This window comes from Phyllobates terribilis, unplaced genomic scaffold (assembly GCF_046119375.1).
Source record: "Phyllobates terribilis strain yellow unplaced genomic scaffold, ASM4611937v1 Scaffold_1__5_contigs__length_1240528914, whole genome shotgun sequence".
Lineage (NCBI taxonomy): Eukaryota > Metazoa > Chordata > Amphibia > Anura > Dendrobatidae > Phyllobates > Phyllobates terribilis.
Window position 1 is genome coordinate 1,235,260,556 of NW_027362761.1, and position 22,960 is coordinate 1,235,283,515.

The 22,960-nt window shown below is 60.2% G+C and overlaps 1 protein-coding gene across 1 annotated transcript; it reads left to right on the plus strand.

Moving 5' to 3' along the window:
• The first annotated feature begins 2,976 nt into the window (after positions 1-2,976).
• On the plus strand, positions 2,977-18,812 carry LOC141242324 (RING finger protein 145-like). Its single transcript, XM_073668847.1, has 11 exons — positions 2,977-3,249; positions 5,090-6,225; positions 6,306-6,414; positions 6,493-6,578; positions 12,460-12,695; positions 12,778-12,953; positions 13,173-13,313; positions 15,364-15,546; positions 15,628-15,775; positions 17,329-17,685; positions 17,823-18,812. The coding sequence occupies exons 2-11, from the start codon at positions 6,069-6,071 to the stop codon at positions 18,810-18,812; spliced, it is 2,583 nt and encodes an 860-aa protein (XP_073524948.1). The 5' UTR covers positions 2,977-3,249; positions 5,090-6,068.
• Positions 18,813-22,960: the final 4,148 nt, after the last annotated feature.

The following is a 22,960-nucleotide window of genomic DNA, read 5'->3' on the forward strand; positions in this document are numbered from 1 at the left end:
GCAGCCTCCCCCAGGACCACAACAAGATGTCTGACTTCCCTGGAACGACAAAACAGTCGACTCCCCTGGGAGCACAAGACGGCCGCCTCCCCCAGGACCATGACAAGATGGCCGCCTCCCCCGGGACCACGACAAGACGGCCGCCTCCCGCAGGGCCACGACAAGATGGCCACCTCCCCCAGGACCACGACAAGACGGCCGCCTCCCACAGGACCACGACAAGACGGCCACCTCCCCCAGGACCACGACAAGACGGCCACCTCCCCCAGGACCACGACAAGACGACCACCTCCCACAGGACCACGACAAGACGACCACCTCCCACAGGACCACGACAAGATGTCTGACTTCCCTGGAACGACAAAATGGCCGCCTCCTCTGGGAGTACAAGACGGCCGCCTCCCCCAAGACCACGACAAGACAGCCGCCTCCCCCAAGACCACGACAAGACGGCCGCCTCCCCCAAGACCACGACAAGATGACTGCCTCCCACAGGACCACGACAAGACGACCACCTCCCACAGGACCACGACAAGATGTCTACCTCCCACAGGACCACGACAAGATGTCTGACTTCCCTGGAACGACAAAACGACCGCCTCCTCTGGGAGTACAAGACGGCCGCCTCCCCCAAGACCACGACAAGATGGCCGCCTCCCCCAAGACCACGACAAGATGTCTACCTCCCACAGGACCACGACAAGATTTCTGACTTCCCTGGAACGACAAAACGGCCGCCTCCTCTGAGAGTACAAGACGGCCGCCTCCCCCAAGACCACGACAAGACGGCCGCCTCCCCCAAGACCACGACAAGATGACTGCCTCCCACAGGACCACGACAAGACGACCACCTCCCACAGGACCACGACAAGATGTCTGACTTCCCTGGAACGACAAAACGACCGCCTCCTCTGGGAGTACAAGACGGCCGCCTCCCCCAAGACCACGACAAGATGGCCGCCTCCCCCAAGACCACGACAAGATGTCTACCTCCCACAGGACCACGACAAGATTTCTGACTTCCCTGGAATGACAAAACGGCCGCCTCCTCTGAGAGTACAAGACGGCCGCCTCCCCCAAGACCACGAAAAGACGGCCGCCTCCCCCAAGACCACGACAAGATGACCGCCTCCCACAGGACCACGACAAGACGGCCACCTCCCCCAGGACCACGACAAGACGGCAGCCTCCCCCAGGACCACAACAAGATGTCTGACTTCCCTGGAACGACAAAACGGTCGACTCCCCTGGGAGCACAAGACGGCCGCCTCCCCCAGGACCATGACAAGATGGCCGCATACCCCGGGACCACGACAAGACGGCTGCCTCCCGCAGGGCCGCGACAAGATGGCCACCTCACCCAGGACCACGACAAGACGGCCGCCTCCCACAGGACCACGACATGACGGCCACCTCCCCCAGGACCATGACAAGACGGCCACCTCCCCCAGGACCACGACAAGACGGCCATCTCCCTTAGGACCACGACAAGACGACCACCTCCCACAGGACCACGACAAGATGTCTACCTCCCACAGGACCACAACAAGATGTCGGACTTCCCTGGAACGACAAAACGGCCGCCTCCTCTGGGAGTACAAGACGGCCGCCTCCCCCAAGACCACGACAAGACGGCCGCCTCCCCCAAGACCACGACAAGACGGCCGCCTCCCCCAAGACCACGACAAGATGACCGCCTCCCACAGGACCACGACAAGACGGCCACCTCCCCCAGGACCACGACAAGACGGCAGCCTCCCCCAGGACCACAACAAGATGTCTGACTTCCCTGGAAAGACAAAACGGTCGACTCCCCTGGGAGCACAAGACGGCCGCCTCCCCCAGGGCCACGACAAGATGGCCACCTCCCCGAGGACCACGACAAGACGACCGCCTCCCACAGGACCACAACAAGACGGCCACCTCCCCCAGGACCAAGACAAGACGGCCACCTCCCCCAGGACCACAAGACGACCACCTCCCACAGGACCACGACAAGATGTCTACCTCCCACAGGACCACGACAAGATGTCTGACTTCCCTGGAACGACAAAATGGCCGCCTCCTCTGGGAGTACAAGACGGCCGCTTCCCCCAAGACCACGACAAGACGGCCGCCTCCCCCAAGACCACGACAAGACGGCCGCCTCCCCCAAGACCACGACAAGATGACCGCCTCCCACATGACCACGACAAGACGGCCACCTCCCCCAGGACCACGACAAGACGGCAGCCTCCCCCAGGACCACAACAAGATGTCTGACTTCCCTGGAACGATAAAACGGTCGACTCCCCTGGGAGCACAAGACGGCCGCTCCCCCAGGACCACGACAAGATGGCCGCCTCCCCCGGGACCACGACAAGACGGCTGCTTCCCGCAGGGCCACGACAAGATGGCCACCTCCCCCAGGACCACGACAAGACGGCCGCCTCCCACAGGACCACGACAAGACGGCCACCTCCCCCAGGACCATGACAAGACGGCCACCTCCCCCAGCACCACGACAAGACGGCCATCTCCCCTAGGACCACGACAAGACGACCACCTTCCACAGGACCACGACAAGATGTCTACCTCCCACAGGACCACGACAAGATGTCTGACTTCCCTGGAACGACAAAACGGCCGCCTCCTCTGGGAGTACAAGACGGCCGCCTCCCCCAAGACCACGACAAGACGGCCGCCTCCCCCAAGACCACGACAAGATGACCGCCTCCTACAGGACCACGACAAGACGGCCACCTCCCCCAGGACCACGACAAGAGGGCAGCCTCCCCCAGGACCACGACAAGATGTCTGACTTCCCTGGGACGACGACAAGACGGCCGCCTCCTAATTAGGACCGTGGTAATAAATTAATATTAGGACCCAGACAATATGGGTGAACAAATGAGGACTACAGCATGGCCGCCACTATGACAGCACATATCAGGACTGTAAAGGTTGGGCTATAGTCAGTGCAGTGACGCATCCGGTGCCAGGACACGAGCAGACACCGGGCTGACTAGCAGGATCGGCGGATCGTGAGATGGAGCGCGGCTGCTGGCGTGAACACCACTGACTGACTGACTGACTGACTGACTGACTGAAGCCTCACAGTGACGCTAGGGGCGCTGCTGCTCTTATCTGCGCATGCGCACGCACCTGCTTCTACTGACCAGGAAGTGTCAGTGGATGTCGGGCATCTGCCCTCACTTATCATGGCGGATCCGGCGTCACCAGGGGAACCGCACCTGTCCGGGAGCTAAAGTGAGAAGAAAAGTGACACCGGCAAATACCGGAGTCTATAGCGATGTACTGGGGGGAGTCTATAGCGATGTACTGGGGGGAGTCTATAGCGGTGTACTGGGGGGAGTCTATAGCGATGTACTGGGGGGAGTCTATAGCGGTGTACTGGGGGGAGTCTATAGCGGTGTACTGGGGGGAGTCTATAGCGGTGTACTGGGGGGAGTCTATAGCGGTGTACTGGGGGGATTCTATAGCGATGTACTGGGGGGAGTCTATAGCGGTGTACTGGGGGGGTCTATAGCGATGTACTGGGGGGAGTCTATAGCGGTGTACTGGGGGGAGTCTATAGCGATGTACTGGGGGGAGTCTATAGCGGTGTACTGGGGGGAGTCTATAGCGATGTACTGGGGGGAGTCTATAGCGGTGTACTGGGGGGAGTCTATAGCGGTGTACTGGGGGGAGTCTATAGCGATGTACTGGGGGGAGTCTATAGCGGTATACTGGGGGGAGTCTATAGCGGTGTACTGGGGGGAGTCTATAGCGGTGTACTGGGGGGGTCTATAGCGGTGTACTGGGGGGGTCTATAGCTTTGCACTGGGGGGAGTGTATAGCGATGTACTGGGGGGAGTCTATAGCGATGTACTGGGGGGGTCTATAGCGATGTACTGGGGGGAGTCTATAGCGGTGCACTGGGGGGAGTCTATAGCGATGTACTGGGGGGAGTCTATAGCGGTGTACTGGGGGGAGTCTATAGCGATGTACTGGGGGGAGTCTATAGCGGTGTACTGGGGGGAGTCTATAGCGGTGTACTGGGGGGAGTCTATAGCGATGTACTGGGGGGAGTCTATAGCGGTGTACTGGGGGGAGTCTATAGCGGTGTACTGGGGGGGTCTATAGCGGTGTACTGGGGGGGTCTATAGCTTTGCACTGGGGGGAGTGTATAGCGATGTACTGGGGAGAGTCTATAGCGGTGCACTGGGGGGAGTCTATAGCGATGTACTGGGGGGAGTCTATAGCTTTGTACTGGGGGGAGTCTATAGCGGTGCACTGGGGGGAGTCTATAGGGGTGTCCCTGGGGGGAGTCTATAGCGATGTACTGGGGGGGTCTATAGCTGTGCACTAGGGGGAGTCTATAGGGGTGTCCCTGGGGGGAGTCTATAGCGATGTACTGGGGAGAGTGTATGGCGATGTACTGGGGGAGTCTATAGCGGTGCACTGGGGGGAGTGTATAGCGATGTACTGGGGGAGTCTATAGCGGTGCACTGGGGGGGTCTATAGCGGTGCACTGGGGGGAGTGTATAGCAATGTACTGGGGGGATTCTATAGCGGGGTACTGGGGGGAGTCTATAGCGGTGCACTGGGGGGAGTCTATAGCGATGCACTGGGGGGAGTCTATAGCGGTGTACTGGGGAGAGTCTATAGGGGTGTCCCTGGGGGGAGTCTATAGCGGTGTACTGGGGAGAGTGTATAGCAATGTACTGGGGGGATTCTATAGCGGTGTACTGGGGGGAGTCTATAGCGATGTACTGGGGGGAGTCTATAGCGGTGCACTGGGGGGAGTCTATAGCGGTGTACTGGGGGAGTCTATAGCGATGTACTGGGGGGAGTCTATAGCGGTGCACTGGGGGGAGTCTATAGCGATGTACTGGGGGAGTCTATAGCGGTGTACTGGGGAGAGTCTATAGGGGTATCCCTGGGGGGAGTCTATAGCGGTGTACTGGGGAGAGTGTATAGCGATGTACTGGGGGGAGTCTATAGCGGTGTACTGGGGGGAGTCTATAGCGGTGTACTGGGGGGAGTCTATAGGGGGGGATTTCCAGAGCACTGATGCTCTATGACTCAGGTCTTCTCCTTCCTGCAGGTCTCGCAGCGGTCGGACATATTTGTGTTTCTGACCGTCGGTCTCGCTCCGATATCTCTGATATTTGTGTCTTCTGATTGGAGTTTCCTGCCGTGAGCTCATACCGTCCTGGTGATGCCGGGTGTGTGGTGTTCACTGTGTGTGCGGCGTGATGCAGTGACCGGCTGTGTGTGTGTGGTGGACGGCGTGGTGCAGTGACTGGCTGTGTGTGCGCGGTGGACAGCGTGGTGCAGTGACTGGCTGTGTGTGCGCGGTGGACGGCGTGGTGCAGTGACCGGCTGTGTGTGCGCGGTGGACGGCGTGGTGCAGTGACCAGCTGTGTGTGTGCAGTGGACGGCACGGAGCAGTGACCGGATGTGTGTGTGCGGTGAACGGCACGGAGCAGTGACCAGCTGTGTGTGTGCAGTGACCGGCTGTGTGTGTGCAGTGGACGGCACGGAGCAGTGACCGGCTGTGTGTGTGCGGTGAACGGCATGGAGCAGTGACCAGCTGTGTGTGTGCAGTGGATGGCACGAATCAGTGACCAGCTGTGTGTGTGCAGTGACCGGCTGTGTGTGTGTGCAGTGGACGGCACGGAGCAGTGACCGGATGTGTGTGTGCGGTGAACGGCACGGAGCAGTGACCAGCTGTGTGTGTGCAGTGGACGGCACGAATCAGTGACCAGCTGTGTGTGTGCAGTGACCGGCTGTGTGTGTGCAGTGGACGGCACGGAGCAGTGACCGGCTGTGTGTGTGCGGTGAACGGCACGGAGCAGTGACCAGCTGTGTGTGTGCAGTGGACGGCATGGAGCAGTGACCGGCTGTGTGTGTGCGGTGGACGGCGTGGTGCAGTGACCGGCTGTGAGTGCGGTGTATGTCGAGGTGCGGTGGACGGCTGTGTGTGCGGTGCAGTGACCGGCGGTGTACGGCTGTGTGTGCAGTGCAGTGACTGGCGGTGTACGACGTGGTGTGCACAGTGAACCCTCCATATCTCCTTCGTCATGTCCCGGTTGGAGGGCGTCACCAGTGTCCTCCTCCGCGTCCCCTGTGTGGTGGCTCTGGACCTCCTCTACCGCTCGGACGTGCAGGACTTGATCCTGCTGAGCTCGGAGCCCTCGCTCCTCGGAGTGCCCTCCCTACAGGATGTGTACTATTTGGGTGAGTGTGGCTCCGCCATGTTGTCCCCTCCTCATTGGCGGTTCAGACTTTGATGGACGTGTCCTTCTCCCATGTCGTAGGTCATGTGATCTCCATTTTGCTGTTGCTCCTCCCTCTCCGCTCTTTGCTCCGCCTCTATCTGTACCTCATGACTGCGCTGCTGCTGTACATGGCGCACCAGATCAGCAGGTGAGTGACCGCAGCACAGCAATGGCCGCCGCTCCGTTCCTGTCTCCGTTTTGAAGATTTTCCTATTTCTACCATCAGGAATTTCATCCGTCAGGAGATGGCGGCCGGGGGCTCGGTGTACGAGGACCACGCGTCAGTAACACGCAGCATCAGCACAATCACAGGTGATACGGACCCTGGGAGCGGGGTAGGGTGGGGTCCTCTGCGGTGTCACCTGGGGGATGAGATAAATTACAGTGTGACGTGGGGGGGTGAGGTGGGGACAGTCACGGTGTGACCTGGCGGAGTGGGTGGGGGTGAGGACGGTGAGGGGGTGGTGGGACCTGGGGGGGGTAGGGAGAGGTGGGGATTGTAAGGAGCTGCCCACTTACTAAAGACTATTGGACCAATGCACATAGAGCGGAGTCCGCGGCTCTAAGGGATGCAGACTTTTTCCAGCACGGAGCACGGGTACATCGATCTTATTGTGTATTATGAGAAATTTGCTTACGCGTCAGTTCAGCCTCAGGATTCAATGTTTCTATTCAGTGACAGTAAGCAGAGGAAGTTGTGCAGGCTGGATCTTATGTATACATAAGGCATGACAGGAGATCCCAAAAGGTAAATGTATGCAAACATTACATTAGTCTCGTTAGTGTCTCAGGGGCCTTAAGCCATTGTTCTACAAGAGAGTGTGGAATGACGTAGAAGGAATAGGATCTAGGCTGAGGTCCTGGAGCCCATGGGTGGATGGCTTATGGAATTTGGAGATCGGTTGCCGACTGAGCTGGATAAACGTGCTATTGTGGGATCTGTTGTCTGGATTTGATGAATGTTCTTAAGGACTGATGCTACTGGATAGCTGTGCTTCTATTGTTATACCTGTCGTCTGCAGGAGCGTGGAATGTGAATACAGACTATACTGGCTGGAGATACGAGAATCACCTGGTACAAAGGCAGTGGAACTACCGCCTCAGGGAGAGGATCTTGTGGGCTGTGGGCAATGTATTTTGGCCATTTACCTGGAGTTGTTGTAAAACCTTGGATGTAAGGACTAAAATATTGTTGCATCGTTAACCTGCCTAGGTGATTACTTACAACCCACAACCTCATATCTTTACAAGTGGTGGCAAGCGGTGGGATCACCATCTCTGGACAGCATACCAGGGAAAGTTACTGAGCGGTGACTTGGCAGAAGAGCTGGCAGACTCCATCTACAAGAGGCTCAAGAAGAAAGAGCTGAGAGTCCTTTACTGTGAGAGAGAGCTAGAGTGGTTGCTGGAAGACAACCCGGTGACCCTAATACAGTGCTTGGACGACTGGGACCGTGACCACCCAGCAGAGGAGATCAATTCAGACATGGAGGAGGTATTGCAGCCCAGAGCTGTCATCCAGATGGCAGAGGATCGACCGGCTGAGTTGAGACAGATGCTGGACACGCTAGGAGAGCGGGCACGGAGATAGAGCGGGCAGCAGTGTTAAGCAAATATCTGGGTGTGCATGTAGCAGTACCCCCACCCACCCCATTGCAGAGGACAGTGGATAACAGGAGAGAGGGGCCCCCATCTTTAAGGTACCGGGATATACCATAGTTCAATGAGGACACCTCAGATATTGATGAACATCTCCGGTTATTTGAGAACCTCTGTCTGCCGCATGAGGTGTCAGTCAGTGACTGGCCCAGATTTTTGAGCGTTGGCCTGACTGGAAAAGCAAGAGAAGCTTTTAATAACTTGTCTTCTGGGGATCAGAGATGTTTCTCTACCATTTGCAGCGCATTGCTAGAGAGGTATGCCGTCACGCCGGAAACCTACCGGAGGAAGTTTCGGGAGACTGACAAGCCCACTGCACACACACATCGGGAGTTTGCCAACACACTACGTACGGCATACACTCCGTGGATAGAAGGACTGGGGGCTCGGGAAGGAGACCGTATCTTTGATGTATTCATTCTGGAACAATTTATGTCCAAGCTCCCAGGTGACTTAAAAGAATGGGTGGCGGATAGAAAACCACTCAGCCTGGATGACGCTGAAAGATTGGCTGATGACTGGTCTGCTAATCGACAAGGGCTAGGTTGAAGTACAACCCCAGCGAGTCGGGAACAGGAGCTTACAGGGAGTCCAGTGAGAGCCATGGACTGGCCGAAGGAGGATCTGTGGGGATTTGGGACTTCACAAAGAGGTGGATGTTTCCCAAGCCCCTAAGTACGGCCCGTTTTGGGACGAGAAGGGTTAAGCTTCCATAACTGTGGACGCATGGGACACTCTGCCAGGAAACGCCGGGAACGTTCTAGTCCACATCATCCGCGTCCCCAACCACTGAACACTGTGCTGCAATGAGGCTGGAATACTGAGGGAGAGAGGATCCCACTACCCCGACTGGAAGAGGAGGAGGCATATGTGGTACAAGGACAAGTGTCCCGGAATAGATGGGACACCTCAGCAACCATGAACCAGCATCTGCAGCCGGTCTGGGTAGAGGGCGTGGAGGCTGTGGGGCTCCGTGACTCCGGATCCTCGGTCACATTGATCATAGAACAGTTAGTACCGGACCAGTGTTTTGTTCCCGGCAGCCGTATGTTAGTTAATGTAGCCGGAGGAGAAACATTCGGAGCAGACTACATTTACACTGGGGTCACAGTCGTAGAATGGTGGATGTAGGAGTAGTGCGGCACTTACCAGTAGATGTGTTGCTGGGAAACAACCTAGGAGCAGGATTGGTGTGCCACTGGGCCAATGTCGTAACCCAAAGCTAAGGACCAGTTCACACTGCGTCAGCCGAGGCGGAACTGAGCATTCTCAACATGCCAACGACTAAACCCTCGCCTGTGGTGAGTAATGCACAAAATGCAATGACTGTTACTATGAAGGAATGTGACCTGGGGGAGATAAATGGCATCAAGGAGGAAGCCCAGGGACTTCGGGGCACTGGGCCTACATTCACCCTGGTCAGCCCAGATATTGTCTACCCCAAACATTATTTATCAGGCCACCAAGTGTCCATCCCCCTAGTTAGGGCTCAGCGCTCTGGGGTTGGATTCAATGGATACAAGTTTGGTTCCCATCAGGTACGTGTGGAGCTTCCCAGGACAAGCTGGGGATCAGGGGGAGGATATGGAGGACCCCGCAGGAGAAACAGACCCCCGTCCCCTGTGTTTACAGAGTCCTCGTCTCAGGACTTCCCCCATCGGGGAGTTGGCAGGATCTGAAAGACCATATGAGAGAAGCTGGAGGTGTCTAGTATGCTGATGTACACCAAGGTGGAATGGGGACTGTGGAGTTTTTTTTCACAAGAACGACATGGAATATGCTTTGAGGAAACTGGATGATACAAAGTTTTGTTCTCTTGAAGGCGAAACCTCTTACATTCATGTCTGTGCTGAAAAAGTGGGTGAGGAGCTGGCCATTTAGTAAAGACTACTGGACCAATGAACGTAGAGCGGAATCCATGGTTCTAAGCGATGCAGACTTTTTCCAGCACGGAGCACTGCTTCCGTCAATCCTATTGTTGTGTTCTATTAGAAATTTGCTTGCTAGTAGTTTAAGTGCACTAACTTCACCTGAAAGTGTTCAACTTCATAAGGCCAGACAGGAGATCTCTAAAGGTAAATGTAAAGCAATCATTCCATTAACCCCTTTACTCCCGAAGGCTGTTTGCACGTTAATGACCAGGCTAATCTTTACAATTCTGACCAGTATCGCTTTATGAGGTAATAACTCTGGAACGCTTCAACGGATCCCCCTGATTCTGAGATTATGGCTGACGGCACTTTTATGCACCCCTAATAAAAAAGACGGACACCGTGGGATCACTGGTCAGACAACGTCCACAGTGCCTCCATCTGCCTCATTACAGGGAATCTTCCTCCGGGGGTTCCGTCTGAATCACGTATTTCAGAGATTTACACGGAAATCTCAGTGTAAGCGCTCAGCGCAGAGTGCAGGATAAATGTGAGCCGAGCCTTGCTGCGATCTTTGGGAGGCAGAATGAACAAATCAGCAGCAGGTGAAGAATTAGTTTTATTTATTTTTTAAACCGTTCCTCGTGCTGTAAAAGTGATTAGGAGACTTTATTCTTCGGGTCGGTGCGATTACTGCGATATAAGATTTATATCGGGTTTTTATCTTTGACGGCTGTCACACACTAAAAGACGCTTTTTTTTTTTTTTCTAGAAAAAACCTTGTTTTGCATCGCTTTAGTCTGAGAGCTGTAACTTTTTTATTTTTCGGCTGATGGAGCTGTATGGCGGCTTGTTTTTTGCGGAACAAGATGACGTTTTCAGAGATACCATTTTTATTTACATTCGTCTTTTTTATCGCATTTTATTCCACTTTTTGTTCGGCTGTATGATAAAGCACCTGTTTTTTGCTTTTTATTTTATTTTTTTTACTGTGTTCACTAAAGGGGTTAACTAGTGGGAAAGTTTTATAGGTCGACTCGTTTCGGATGTGGTGATACCAAATATGTGTACTTTTGTGGGTTTTTTATTTAGTAATAATACTGATAATAATAAAAAATAAATCTATATTATATATGGGACTTTCACTTTCTGCAATCTGATCGCAGTTATAAGGTATGGCAGTGCATGATCTAACTAACTACCTTGCTAACTACCCGGATGTCACCATGGCAACGATCGGGCCGCCGCGATGACGGCGTGGGGTCTCCGATCCAAGAGCAGATGGGTTTCTGTCCCTCTGCTCGCTCGCTAAATGATGCAGCATTTAGGGGGTTAAAGTTCCGGGCTGGCACTGAGTGCTGGGTCTCAGCTGTCAGAATCAGCTGACACCCGGCGGCGATCGAGCATGCACGATCCCTGAGACGTATCCATACGTACCTGGTCATTAAGGCCCAGGCCACAGGGACGTATGGATATGTCTCACGTCAGAAAGGGGTTAATCTCGTTAGTGTCTCAGGAGCCTTAAGCCATTGATCTCCCAGAGAGTGTGGAATGACGTTGAAGGGATAGGATCTAGGCTGAGGTCCTGGAGCCCATGGATGGATGGCCTATGGAGTGTGGAGATCAGTACCGACTGGCCTGGATAAACGTGCTACAGTTGTGGGATTTGTCATCTGGATTTGATGTCCTTTCTTAAGGACTGTTGCTACTGGATACCTGTGTTTCTATCATTTAATCTTTCCATGTGGAGGAGCATAGAATGTGAATACAGACTAGACTGGCTGGAGATAAGAAATCTGTGGGCCAACCAAAACTTGGAGACAGTGAGTATCGCCCCGGGTTGGGAACGTGAGGACTGGGGGCGATGTATTTCAGCCACTTACCTGGAATTATTGTAAAACCAAGGATGTAAGGAATAAAAAATAGTTGCATTATTAACCTCCCTAGGTGATTATTACAGCCCATAACCTCAGATCTTCACAGGGACCGTCACGGTGTGACCCTTGGGGAAGGTGGGGACTGTCGCACTGGGGTTGGTTGCGGGGGGAGGTGGAGACCGTTGCGGTGTGGCCCTTGAAGGAGGTGGGGACTGTTGCGGTGGGGATGCTTGCGGGAGGAGGTGGGGACCGTCGCGGTGTGACCCTTGGGGAAGGTGGGGACTGTCGCGCTGGGGTTGGTTGCGGGGGGAGGTGGAGACCGTTGCGGTGTGGCCCTTGGAGGAGGTGGGGACTGTTGCGGTGGGGATGCTTGCAGGAGGAGATGGGGACCGTCACGGTGTGACCCTTGGGGGAGGTGGAGACTGTCGTGGTGTGACTGGGCGGGGTGGGAATGGTTGCGGCGTGACCGGGGGAGGTGAGGATCCACCGCGGTGTGGCCTGGAGGAAGATGGGGATCCACCGCAGCGTGGCCTGGGGGAGGGGTAGGGTGGGGTCCTCTGCGGTGTCACCTGGCGGATGAGATCCATTACAGTGTGACCTGGAGGGAGGTGAGGACGGTCGCAGTATGACCTGGGGGAGTAAACTCCTGTGCAGGGAGGTCAGCGGTGCACAGCCTGCAGCCTCCCCATTGCTGAACTGTGTATCATGTATCTCAGCTGCTGAGATACCCGGAGGAGCTGTCGGCCTGCACTTCCTCCTGGTGGTGACGGTGTGTGTTACCCGCAGGTATGGTGATGGTGGCGACGCTCTGCTCCCTGCTGATGAGGACGCGCCATGTTTGGCTCTTCTCTGCCCCCATTCTACCTCTGCTCTCGCCGTTGGCGGGGCTCCCGCTGCAGACGCTGCCACTGCTCTGTACCCTGTCTGTGGCCCCCTCCCTGCTGGTGATGATATACACCGCGCTGACCGGCATCAGCGGAGTCAGGAGCCTCCTGACAGCGGCCTACCAGCAGATGAGCCAGGTACGGGGAGATGGTGGCGGCCCCCTGGGGCAAGATGCGCTGCCGGCGGTGCTCATATCTATGGGTCACTCTCTCTCCGCAGGTGACCGACCTCTCCCGGCTGCTGGCAGTCGGTGTGTCCCTGTGGTCGCAGCTCGCCTTCCCGCTGCTGTTCCTCGTCTTCTGGATGGTTGTCTTTGTGCTGCATATATTCAGCACCTTGTCCTCTAAGCCGGGGGCCCTGGAGGAGCAGGGGCCCATCTTCATCATCCTGAACAGGTAATCCTCCTGAGTTTTGCCTTCACCCTCATGTTCACTTCATTGTTCCCCTGACCCTGTCGCCCTCGGTGTCTTGTCCTGGGAGCCCCCCCATCACTCAGTGTCTTGTCCTTGGAGCCCCCCGATCGCTCGGTGTCTTGTCCTGGGAGCCTCCCTTTCCCTCTAGTATCTTTTCCTTGGTGCCTCTGATATTTCTAACCCTCTGTGTTGCCCCCTCAGTGTGTCTGAGTGCTGTGGGACCCCGTACTCTCTGCTCGGCCTCACTTTCACCGTCAAGTACCTGGCACTGGGAGCGCTGAACCTCTGCAAGCTCTACCTGCTGGGGTACGCGGCGCTGCAGCACGGCAACGTCATGCACCGGTGAGTAGTACTATACCGTCTGCCTAGGGCACTACCGGGGGGATTACTATACCGTCTACCCGGGGCACTGCCGGGGGATTACTATACCATCTACCCGGGGCACTGCCGGGGGATTACTATACCGTCTGCCTAGGGCACTACCGGGGGGATTACTATACCGTCTACCCGGGGCACTGCCGGGGGATTACTATACCGTCTGACCGGGGCACTGCCGGGGGGATTACTATACCGTCTGCCCGGGGCACTGCCGGGGGGATTACTATACCGTCTGCCCGGGGCACTGCCGGGGGGATTACTATACCGTCTGCCGGGGGGATTACTATACCGTCTGCCCGGGGCACTGCCGGGGGGATTACTATACCGTCTGCCCGGGGCACTGCCGGGGGGATTACTATACCGTCTGCCCGGGGCACTGCCGGGGGGATTACTATACCGTCTGCCCGGGGCACTGCCGGGGGGATTACTATACCGTCTGCCCGGGGCACTGCCGGGGAGATTACTATACCGTCTGCCCGGGGCACTGCCGGGGGGATTACTATACCGTCTTCCCGGGGCACTGCCGGGGGGATTACTATACCGTCTGCCCGAGGCACTGCCGGGGGGATTACTATATCGTCTGCCCGGGGCACTGCCGGGGGGATTACTATACCGTCTGCCCGGGGCACTGCCGGGTGGATTACTATACCGTCTGCCCGGGGCACTGCCGGGTGGATTACTATACCGTCTGCCCGGGGCACTGCCGGGTGGATTACTATACCGTCTGCCCGGGGCACTGCCGGGGGGATTACTATACCGTCTGCCCGGGGCACTGCCGGGGAGATTACTATACCGTCTGCCCGGGGCACTGCCGGGGGGGATTACCATACCGTCTGCCCGAGGCACTGCCGGGTGGATTACTATACCGTCTGCCCGGGGCACTGCCGGGGGGGATTACTATACCGTCTGCCCGGGGCACTGCCGGGGAGATTACTATACCGTCTGCCCGGGGCACTGCCTGTGGGATTACTATACCGTCTGCCCGAGGCACTGCCGGGGGGATTACTATACCGTCTGCCCGGGGCACTGCCGGGGGGGATTACCATACCGTCTGCCCGGGGCACTGCCGGGGGGATTACCATACCGTCTGCCCGGGGCACTGCCGGGGGGATTACCATACCGTCTGCCCGGGGCACTGCCGGGGGGATTACCATACCGTCTGCCCGGGGCACTGCCGGGGGGATTACCATACCGTCTGCCCGGGGGATTACTATACCGTCTGCCCGGGGCACTGCCGGGGGGATTACTATACCGTCTTCCCGGGGCACTGCCGGGGGGATTACTATACCGTCTGCCCGAGGCACTGCCGGGGGGATTACTATATCGTCTGCCCGGGGCACTGCCGGGGGGATTACTATACCGTCTGCCCGGGGCACTGCCGGGTGGATTACTATACCGTCTGCCCGGGGCACTGCCGGGTGGATTACTATACCGTCTGCCCGGGGCACTGCCGGGTGGATTACTATACCGTCTGCCCGGGGCACTGCCGGGGGGATTACTATACCGTCTGCCCGGGGCACTGCCGGGGAGATTACTATACCGTCTGCCCGGGGCACTGCCGGGGGGGATTACCATACCGTCTGCCCGAGGCACTGCCGGGTGGATTACTATACCGTCTGCCCGGGGCACTGCCGGGGGGGATTACTATACCGTCTGCCCGGGGCACTGCCGGGGAGATTACTATACCGTCTGCCCGGGGCACTGCCTGTGGGATTACTATACCGTCTGCCCGAGGCACTGCCGGGGGGATTACTATACCGTCTGCCCGGGGCACTGCCGGGGGGGATTACCATACCGTCTGCCCGGGGCACTGCCGGGGGGATTACCATACCGTCTGCCCGGGGCACTGCCGGGGGGATTACCATACCGTCTGCCCGGGGCACTGCCGGGGGGATTACCATACCGTCTGCCCGGGGGATTACTATACCGTCTGCCCGGGGCACTGCCGGGGGGATTACTATACCGTCTTCCCGGGGCACTGCTGGGGAGATTAATCTGCTGTTTTTCTGGCCAGGGGAGTAACCGAGGGGGTAACATTAATCCTCCTGGCGCTGCAGACCGGCCTCCTGGACCTCCACGTGCTGCAGCGGACCTTCCTCCTCAGTATCATCCTCTTCATCGTGGTCAGCTCCACGCTCCAGTCCATGGTGGAGATCTCCGACCCCATCGTCCTGGCGTTAGCTGCCACTGGTAACAGGTAGGAATACAGGGGAGGGCTGACTTTGCTGTGACCTGTAGTCCTCCTGGGCACGGCAGTAATGTGTTTTCTGCTCCCCAGAAGTCCATGGCGGCACCTCCGCGGGGTCAGTATGTGCCTCTTCCTCCTCCTCTTTCCTTCATTCATGGCCTACAAACTCTGTCTCTTCTTTGATATGGATTTCTGGCTCCTGATCATGGTGTCCAGCTGCCTCCTCACATCCCTGCAGGTGAGCGGCCACTCATACTCTGGGGAGCGTCACCGAGAAAGGGGAGGAGTCCTAGAGAAGGTGGGTGAACCGGAGGATCGTCAGCAGGAGCGCCCACTCATACTCCGGGGAGGAGCCACAGACTAGGATCTCAGAGAAAGGGGAGGAGTCCTAGAGAAGGTGGGTGAACCGGGGGATCGTCAGCAGGAGCGCCCACTCATACTCCGGGGAGGAGCCACAGACTAGGATCTCAGTGAAAGGGGAGGAGTCCTAGAGAAGGTGGGTGAACCGGAGGATCGTCAGCAGGAGCTCCCACTCATACTCCGGGGAGGAGCCACAGACTAGGATCTCAGAGAAAGGGGAGGAGTCCTAGAGAAGGTGGGTGAACCGGAGGATCGTCAGCAGGAGCGCCCACTCATACTCCGGGGAGGAGCCACAGACTAGGATCTCAGAGAAAGGGGAGGAGTCCTAGAGAAGGTGGGTGAACCGGGGGATCGTCAGCAGGAGCGCCCACTCATACTCCGGGGAGGAGCCACAGACTAGGATCTCAGAGAAAGGGGAGGAGTCCTAGAGAAGGTGGGTGAACCGGGGGATCGTCAGCAGGAGCGCCCACTCATACTCCGGGGAGGAGCCACAGACTAGGATCTCAGTGAAAGGGGAGGAGTCCTAGAGAAGGTGGGTGAACCGGGGGATCGTCAGCAGGAGCGCCCACTCATACTCCGGGGAGGAGCCACAGACTAGGATCTCAGAGAAAGGGGAGGAGTCCTAGAGAAGGTGGGTGAACCGGAGGATCGTCAGCAGGAGCGCCCACTCATACTCCGGGGAGGAGCCACAGACTAGGATCTCAGAGAAAGGGGAGGAGTCCTAGAGAAGGTGGGTGAACCGGGGGATCGTCAGCAGGAGCGCCCACTCATACTCCGGGGAGGAGCCACAGACTAGGATCTCAGAGAAAGGGGAGGAGTCCTAGAGAAGGTGGGTGAACCGGAGGATCGTCAGCAGGAGCGCCCACTCATACTCCGGGGAGGAGCCACAGACTAGGATCTCAGAGAAAGGGGAGGAGTCCTAGAGAAGGTGGGTGAACCGGGGGATCGTCAGCAGGAGCGCCCACTCATACTCCGGGGAGGAGCCACAGACTAGGATCTCAGAGAAAGGGGAGGAGTCCTAGAGAAGGTGGGTGAACCGGGGGATCGTCAGCAGGAGCGCCCACTCATACTCCGGGGAGGAGCCACAGACTAGGATCTCAGAGAAAGGGGAGGAGTCCTAGAGAAGGTGGGTGAACCGGGGGATCGTCAGCAGGAGCGCCCACTCATACTCCGGGGAGGAGCCACAGACTAGGATCTCAGAGAAAGGGGAGGAGTCCTAGAGAAGGTGGGTGAACCGGAGGATCGTCAGCAGGAGCGCCCACTCATACTCCGGGGAGGAGCCACAGACTAGGATCTCAGAGAAAGGGGAGGAGTCCTAGAGAAGGTGGGTGAACCGGAGAAAGGGAGGCAATTGAGAGCCTGCGAGGTGCATGGTGGGCGGAGCAGGACCTCCTGCAGCACAGAGTATTTCAGGTATGGGCTTCCACGCAGGTGCTGGGCACGCTCTTCATCTACGCCCTGTTCATGGTGGAGCTGTTCCAGGACAGCGGGGTGGAGCGGATGGATGAGATCATGTACGGTGTGAACGCGGTGAGCCGCGTGCTGGAGTTCCTGGTGGCGCTGTGCGTGTTGGCGTACGGCACGTGGGAGTCCATGTTCGGCGAGTGGAGCTGGATCGGGGTCTCAGTCATCATCGTCCATTCCTACGTCAATGTCTGGCTGAGGGCGCAGTCCGGGTGGAGCAGCTTCCTGCTGCGGAGAGAAGCCGCCAACAAGATCAGCTCCTTACCGCGGGCGTCCGAGGAGCAGCTGAGCGCGCACAACGACCTCTGCTCCATCTGCTTCCAGGTGAGCTGCACCAATCACTGCCAGAGCTGCGCTCAGCCCGCAGACTCCTGCCCCCAGCATTACATTACATCTCCCCCGAGGCCGTGCAGCCGAGCCGGCTCCAAACCGACCCTTGTGTGTCTCCTCTCCCCCCACAGGACATGGCCGTGGCCGTGGTCACATCCTGCAACCATTTCTTCCACGCTGACTGTCTGAGGAAGTGGCTGTACATCCAGGACACCTGCCCGCTGTGCCACCACCCCGTGAAGTCGCTCTCCAGCCTCCAGCCCCCATCTGTGGAGTCCAGAGACAGTGACAGGACAGGAGCGGGAGAGGTGGCGGGAACAGGAGAGGCGGGGCCGGGGGAAGGGATGGACGCGGGAGAGGCGGGGCCGGGAGAAGGGATGGGCGCAGGAGAGGCGGGGCTGGAGGAAGGGATGGGCGCGGGAGTGGCGGGGCCGGGGGAAGGGATGGACGCGGGAGAGGCAGGGCCGGGAGAAGGGATGGGCGCGGGAGAGGCGGGGCCGGGAGAAGGGATGGGCGCGGGAGAGGCGGGGCCGGGAGAAGGGATGGGCGCAGGAGAGGCGGGGCTGGAGGAAGGGATGGACGCGGGAGAGGCAGGGCCGGGAGAAGGGATGGGCGCGGGAGAGGCGGGGCCGGGGGAAGGGATGGACGCGGGAGAGGCGGGGCCGGGGGAAGGGATGGGCGCGGGAGAGGCGGGGCCGGGAGAAGGGATGGGCGCGGGAGAGGCGGGGCCGGGGGAAGGGATGGACGCGGGAGAGGCAGGGCCGGGAGAAGGGATGGGCACAGGAGAGGCGGGGCCGGGAGAAGGGATGGGCGCAGGAGAGGCGGGGCCGGGAGAAGGGATGGGCGCAGGAGAGGCGGGGCCGGAGGAAGGGATGGGCGCGGGAGTGGCGGGGCCGGGGGAAGGGATGGGCGCGGGAGAGGCGGGGCCGGGGGAAGGGATGGGCGCGGGAGAGGCGGGGCCGGGGGAAGGGATGGGAGAGGTGGGGCCAGGAGAAGGGATGGGCGCGGGAGAGGCGGGGCCGGAGGAAGGGATGGGCGCGGGAGAGGCGGGGCCGGAGGAAGGGATGGGCGCGGGAGAGGCGGGCCGGGGGAAGGGATGGGAGAGGTGGGGCCAGGAGTAAGGATGGGCACGGGAGAGGCGGGGCCGGGAGAAGGGATGGGCGCGGGAGAGGAGGGGCCGGGAGAAGGGATGGGCGCGGGAGAGGCGGGGCCGGGGGAAGGGATGGGCGCGGGAGAGGCGGGGCCGGAGGAAGGGATGGGAGAGGTGGAGCCAGGAGAAGGGATGAGCGCGGGAGAGGCGGGGCCGGATGAAGGGATGGGCGCGGGAGAGGCGGGGCCGGAGGAAGGGATGGGCGCGGGAGAGGCGGGGCCGGGGGAAGGGATGGGAGAGGTGGGGCCAGGAGTAAGGATGGACACGGGAGAGGCGGGGCCGGGAGAAGGGATGGGAGAGGTGGGGCCAGGAGAAGGGATGGGCACGGGAGAGGAGGGGCCGGGAGAAGGGATGGGAGAGGTGGGGCCAGGAGAAGGAATGGGCGCGGGAGAGGCGGAGCCGGGAGAAGGGATGGGAGAGGTGGGGCCAGGAGTAAGGATGGGCATGGGAGAGGCGGGGCCGGGAGAAGGGATGGGAGAGGTGGGGCCAGGAGAAGGGATGGGCGCGGGAGAGGAGGGGCCGGGAGAAGGGATGGGAGAGGTGGGGCCAGGAGAAGGAATGGGCGCGGGAGAGGCGGAGCCGGGAGAAGGGATGGGAGAGGTGGGGCCAGGAGTAAGGATGGGCATGGGAGAGGCGGGGCCGGGAGAAGGGATGGGAGAGGTGGGGCCAGGAGAAGGGATGGGCGCGGGAGAGGTGGGGCCGGGAGAAGGGATGGGAGAGGTGGGGCCAGGAGAAGGGATGGGCGTGGAAGAGGCGGGGCCAGGAGAAGGGATGGGCGTGGGAGAGGCGGGGCCAGGAGAAGGGGTGGGAGAGGTGGGGCCAGGAGTAAGGATGGGCACGGGAGAGGTGGGGCCGGGAGAAGGGATGGGAGAGGTGGGGCCAGGAGAAGGGATGGGCGTGGGAGAGGCGGGGCCAGGAGAAGGGGTGGGAGAGGTGGGGCCAGGAGTAAGGATGGACACGGGAGAGGCGGGGCCGGGAGAAGGGATGGGAGAGGTGGGGCCAGGAGAAGGGATGGGCACGGGAGAGGAGGGGCCGGGAGAAGGGATGGGAGAGGTGGGGCCAGGAGAAGGAATGGGCGCGGGAGAGGCGGAGCCGGGAGAAGGGATGGGAGAGGTGGGGCCAGGAGTAAGGATGGGCATGGGAGAGGCGGGGCCGGGAGAAGGGATGGGAGAGGTGGGGCCAGGAGAAGGGATGGGCGCGGGAGAGGTGGGGCCGGGAGAAGGGATGGGAGAGGTGGGGCCGGGAGAAGGGATGGGAGAGGTGGGGCCAGGAGAAGGGATGGGCGCGGAAGAGGCGGGGCCGGGAGAAGGGATGGGAGAGGTGGGGCCAGGAGTAAGGATGGGCACGGGAGAGGCGGGGCCGGGAGAAGGGATGGGCGTGGGAGAGGCGGGGCCAGGAGAAGGGGTGGGAGAGGTGGGGCCAGGAGTAAGGATGGGCACGGGAGAGGCGGGGCCGGGAGAAGGGATGGGCGCGGGAGAGGCGGGGCCAGGAGAAGGGATGGGCGCGGGAGAGGCGGGGCCGGGGGAAGGGATGGGCGCGGGAGAGGCGGGGCCGGGGGAAGGGATGGGAGAGGTGGAGCCAGGAGAAGGGATGGGCGCGGGAGAGGCGGGGCCGGAGGAAGGGATGGGCGCGGGAGAGGCGTGGCCGGAGGAAGGGATGGGCGCGGGAGAGGCGGGGCCGGGGGAAGGGATGGGAGAGGTGGGGCCAGGAGTAAGGATGGACACGGGAGAGGCGGGGCCGGGAGAAGGGATGGGAGAGGTGGGGCCAGGAGAAGGGATGGGCGCGGGAGAGGAGGGGCCGGGAGAAGGGATGGGAGAGGTGGGGCCAGGAGAAGGGATGGGCGCGGGAGAGGCGGAGCCGGGAGAAGGGATGGGAGAGGTGGGGCCAGGAGTAAGGATGGGCATGGGAGAGGCGGGGCCGGGAGAAGGGATGGGAGAGGTGGGGCCAGGAGAAGGGATGGGCGCGGGAGAGGCGGGGCCGGGAGAAGGGATGGGAGAGGTGGGGCCAGGAGTAAGGATGGGCACGGGAGAGGCGGGGCCGGGAGAAGGGATGGGCGTGGGAGAGGCGGGGCCAGGAGAAGGGGTGGGAGAGGTGGGGCCAGGAGTAAGGATGGGCACGGGAGAGGCGGGGCCGGGAGAAGGGATGGGCGCGGGAGAGGCGGGGCCAGGAGAAGGGATGGGCGCGGGAGAGGCGGGGCCGGGAGAAGGGATGGGAGAGGTGGGGCCAGGAGAAGGGATGGGCGCGGGAGAGGAGGGGCCGGGAGAAGGGATGGGCGCGGGAGAGGCGGGGCTGGGAGAAGGGATGGGAGAGGTGGGGCCAGGAGTAAGGATGGGCACGGGAGAGGCGGGGCCGGGAGAAGGGATGGGAGAGGTGGGGCCAGGAGAAGGGATGGGCGCGGGAGAGGCGGGGCCGGGAGAAGGGATGGGAGAGGTGCGGCCAGGAGAAGGGATGGGCGCGGGAGAGGCGGGGCCGGGAGAAGGGATGGGAGAGGTGGGGCCAGGAGTAAGGATGGGCACGGGAGAAGCGGGGCCGGGAGAAGGGATGGGCACGGGAGAGGCGGGGCCAGGAGAAGGGGTGGGAGAGGCGGGGCTGGGAGTAAGGATGGGCACGGGAGAGGCGGGGCCGGGAGAAGGGATGGGCGCGGGAGAGGCAGGGCCAGGAGAAGGGATGGGAGAGGCGGGGCCGGGAGTAAGGATGGGCATGGGAGAGGCGGGGCCGGGAGTAAGGATGGGAGAGGAGGGGCCAGGAGAAGGGATGGGAGAGGTGAGACTGGGAGTAAGGATGGGCGCGGGAGAGGCGGGGCCGGAAGTAAGGATGGGTGCGGGAGAGAAGGGATGGGAGAGGTGAGACTGGGAGTAAGGATGGGCGCGGGAGAGGCGGGGCCGGGAGAAGGGATGGGAGAGGTGAGACTGGGAGTAAGGATGGGCGCGGGAGAGGTGGGGCCGGAAGTAAGGATGGGTGCGGGAGAGGCGGGGCCGGGAGAAGGGATGGGAGAGGTGAGACTGGGAGTAAGGATGGGCGCGGGAGAGGCGGGGCCGGGAGTAAGGATGGGTGCGGGAGAGGCGGGGCCGGGAGAAGGGATGGGAGAGGTGAGACTGGGAGTAAGGATGGGCGCGGGAGAGGCGGGGCCGGGAGTAAGGATGGGCGCGGGAGAGGCGGGGCCGGGAGAAGGGATGGGAGAGGTGAGACTGGGAGTAAGGATGGGCGCGGGAGAGGCGGGGCCGGGAGTAAGGATGGGCGCGGGAGAGGCGGGGCCGGGAGAAGGGATGGGAGAGGTGAGACTGGGAGTAAGGATGGGCGCGGGAGAGGCGGGGCCGGGAGTAAGGATGGGCGCGGGAGAGGCGGGGCCGGGAGAAGGGATGGGAGAGGTGAGACTGGGAGTAAGGATGGGCGCGGGAGAGGAGGGGCCTGAGGACGAGATGGGAGTGGGGGCAGTGCTGGGGGCCACTAGCGTTGTAGGGGGGCAGTCGTACACAGAGATTACGGAGGAGTGACGAGCAGCTTACACAAGTGCTGCCGTATATTCTCCAACAAGGTGTGCAGATGGAGCAGAACACAGTGCAGCCATTCCCTGAAGAGACCCCCAGGCCAGAAATGTAGGTTTTGTAGGAAGGTCGGTCCTGTGTGCAGAATCTGCTGGTAGAAGGCGCGGCTCCACAGCTGAGGGGGATGATGGGGGTTATCTGCTCCTTGTTCATGCTCTGAGCTTCTTTGTCTTGTGCTCCGGTCACCTCCAGAGCTGCACTCAGCCTTCTGCTGGTTTCCAGTTACCTGCGGGGTCAGTACTTGCTCCGCTGCGGTGCACAGCTGGGGATGAACCTTTGGTGCTGCCGTTCTGGGTGTGGACAGTTCATCCGTCCTATATCGGGAGTGTGAGCTGTAATACGACACGGCCTAGTGATGGCGCTACAGTTATCGGTCGTGTTATTACAGCGCTGGAGCATTATAGAAGGAGAGGACGATTCTCGTCCCATCGGGTGTAAATGTGTCGTCATCAGCTTCCCTACCTGATAAATGGCTGCCGTCATGTGCCGACCGGTGCAGAGACGCATCGTGTCCTGCCAGAGCCGCTCTGCCGTTATCTATACGCTGCCGTCTCCCTGCTGCACCCCCGCCGCC

Excerpts from the sequence above, each read along its gene's own strand:
- LOC141242324 (XM_073668847.1), top strand. The coding sequence starts at position 6,069 with ATGTCCCGGTTGGAGGGCGTCACCAGTGTCCTCCTCCGCGTCCCCTGT. Across the intron at positions 6,579-12,459 it reads CAGCATCAGCACAATCACAG|GTATGGTGATGGTGGCGACG; the intron begins GTGATACGGACC and ends TGTTACCCGCAG. Across the intron at positions 12,954-13,172 it reads ATCTTCATCATCCTGAACAG|TGTGTCTGAGTGCTGTGGGA; the intron begins GTAATCCTCCTG and ends TTGCCCCCTCAG.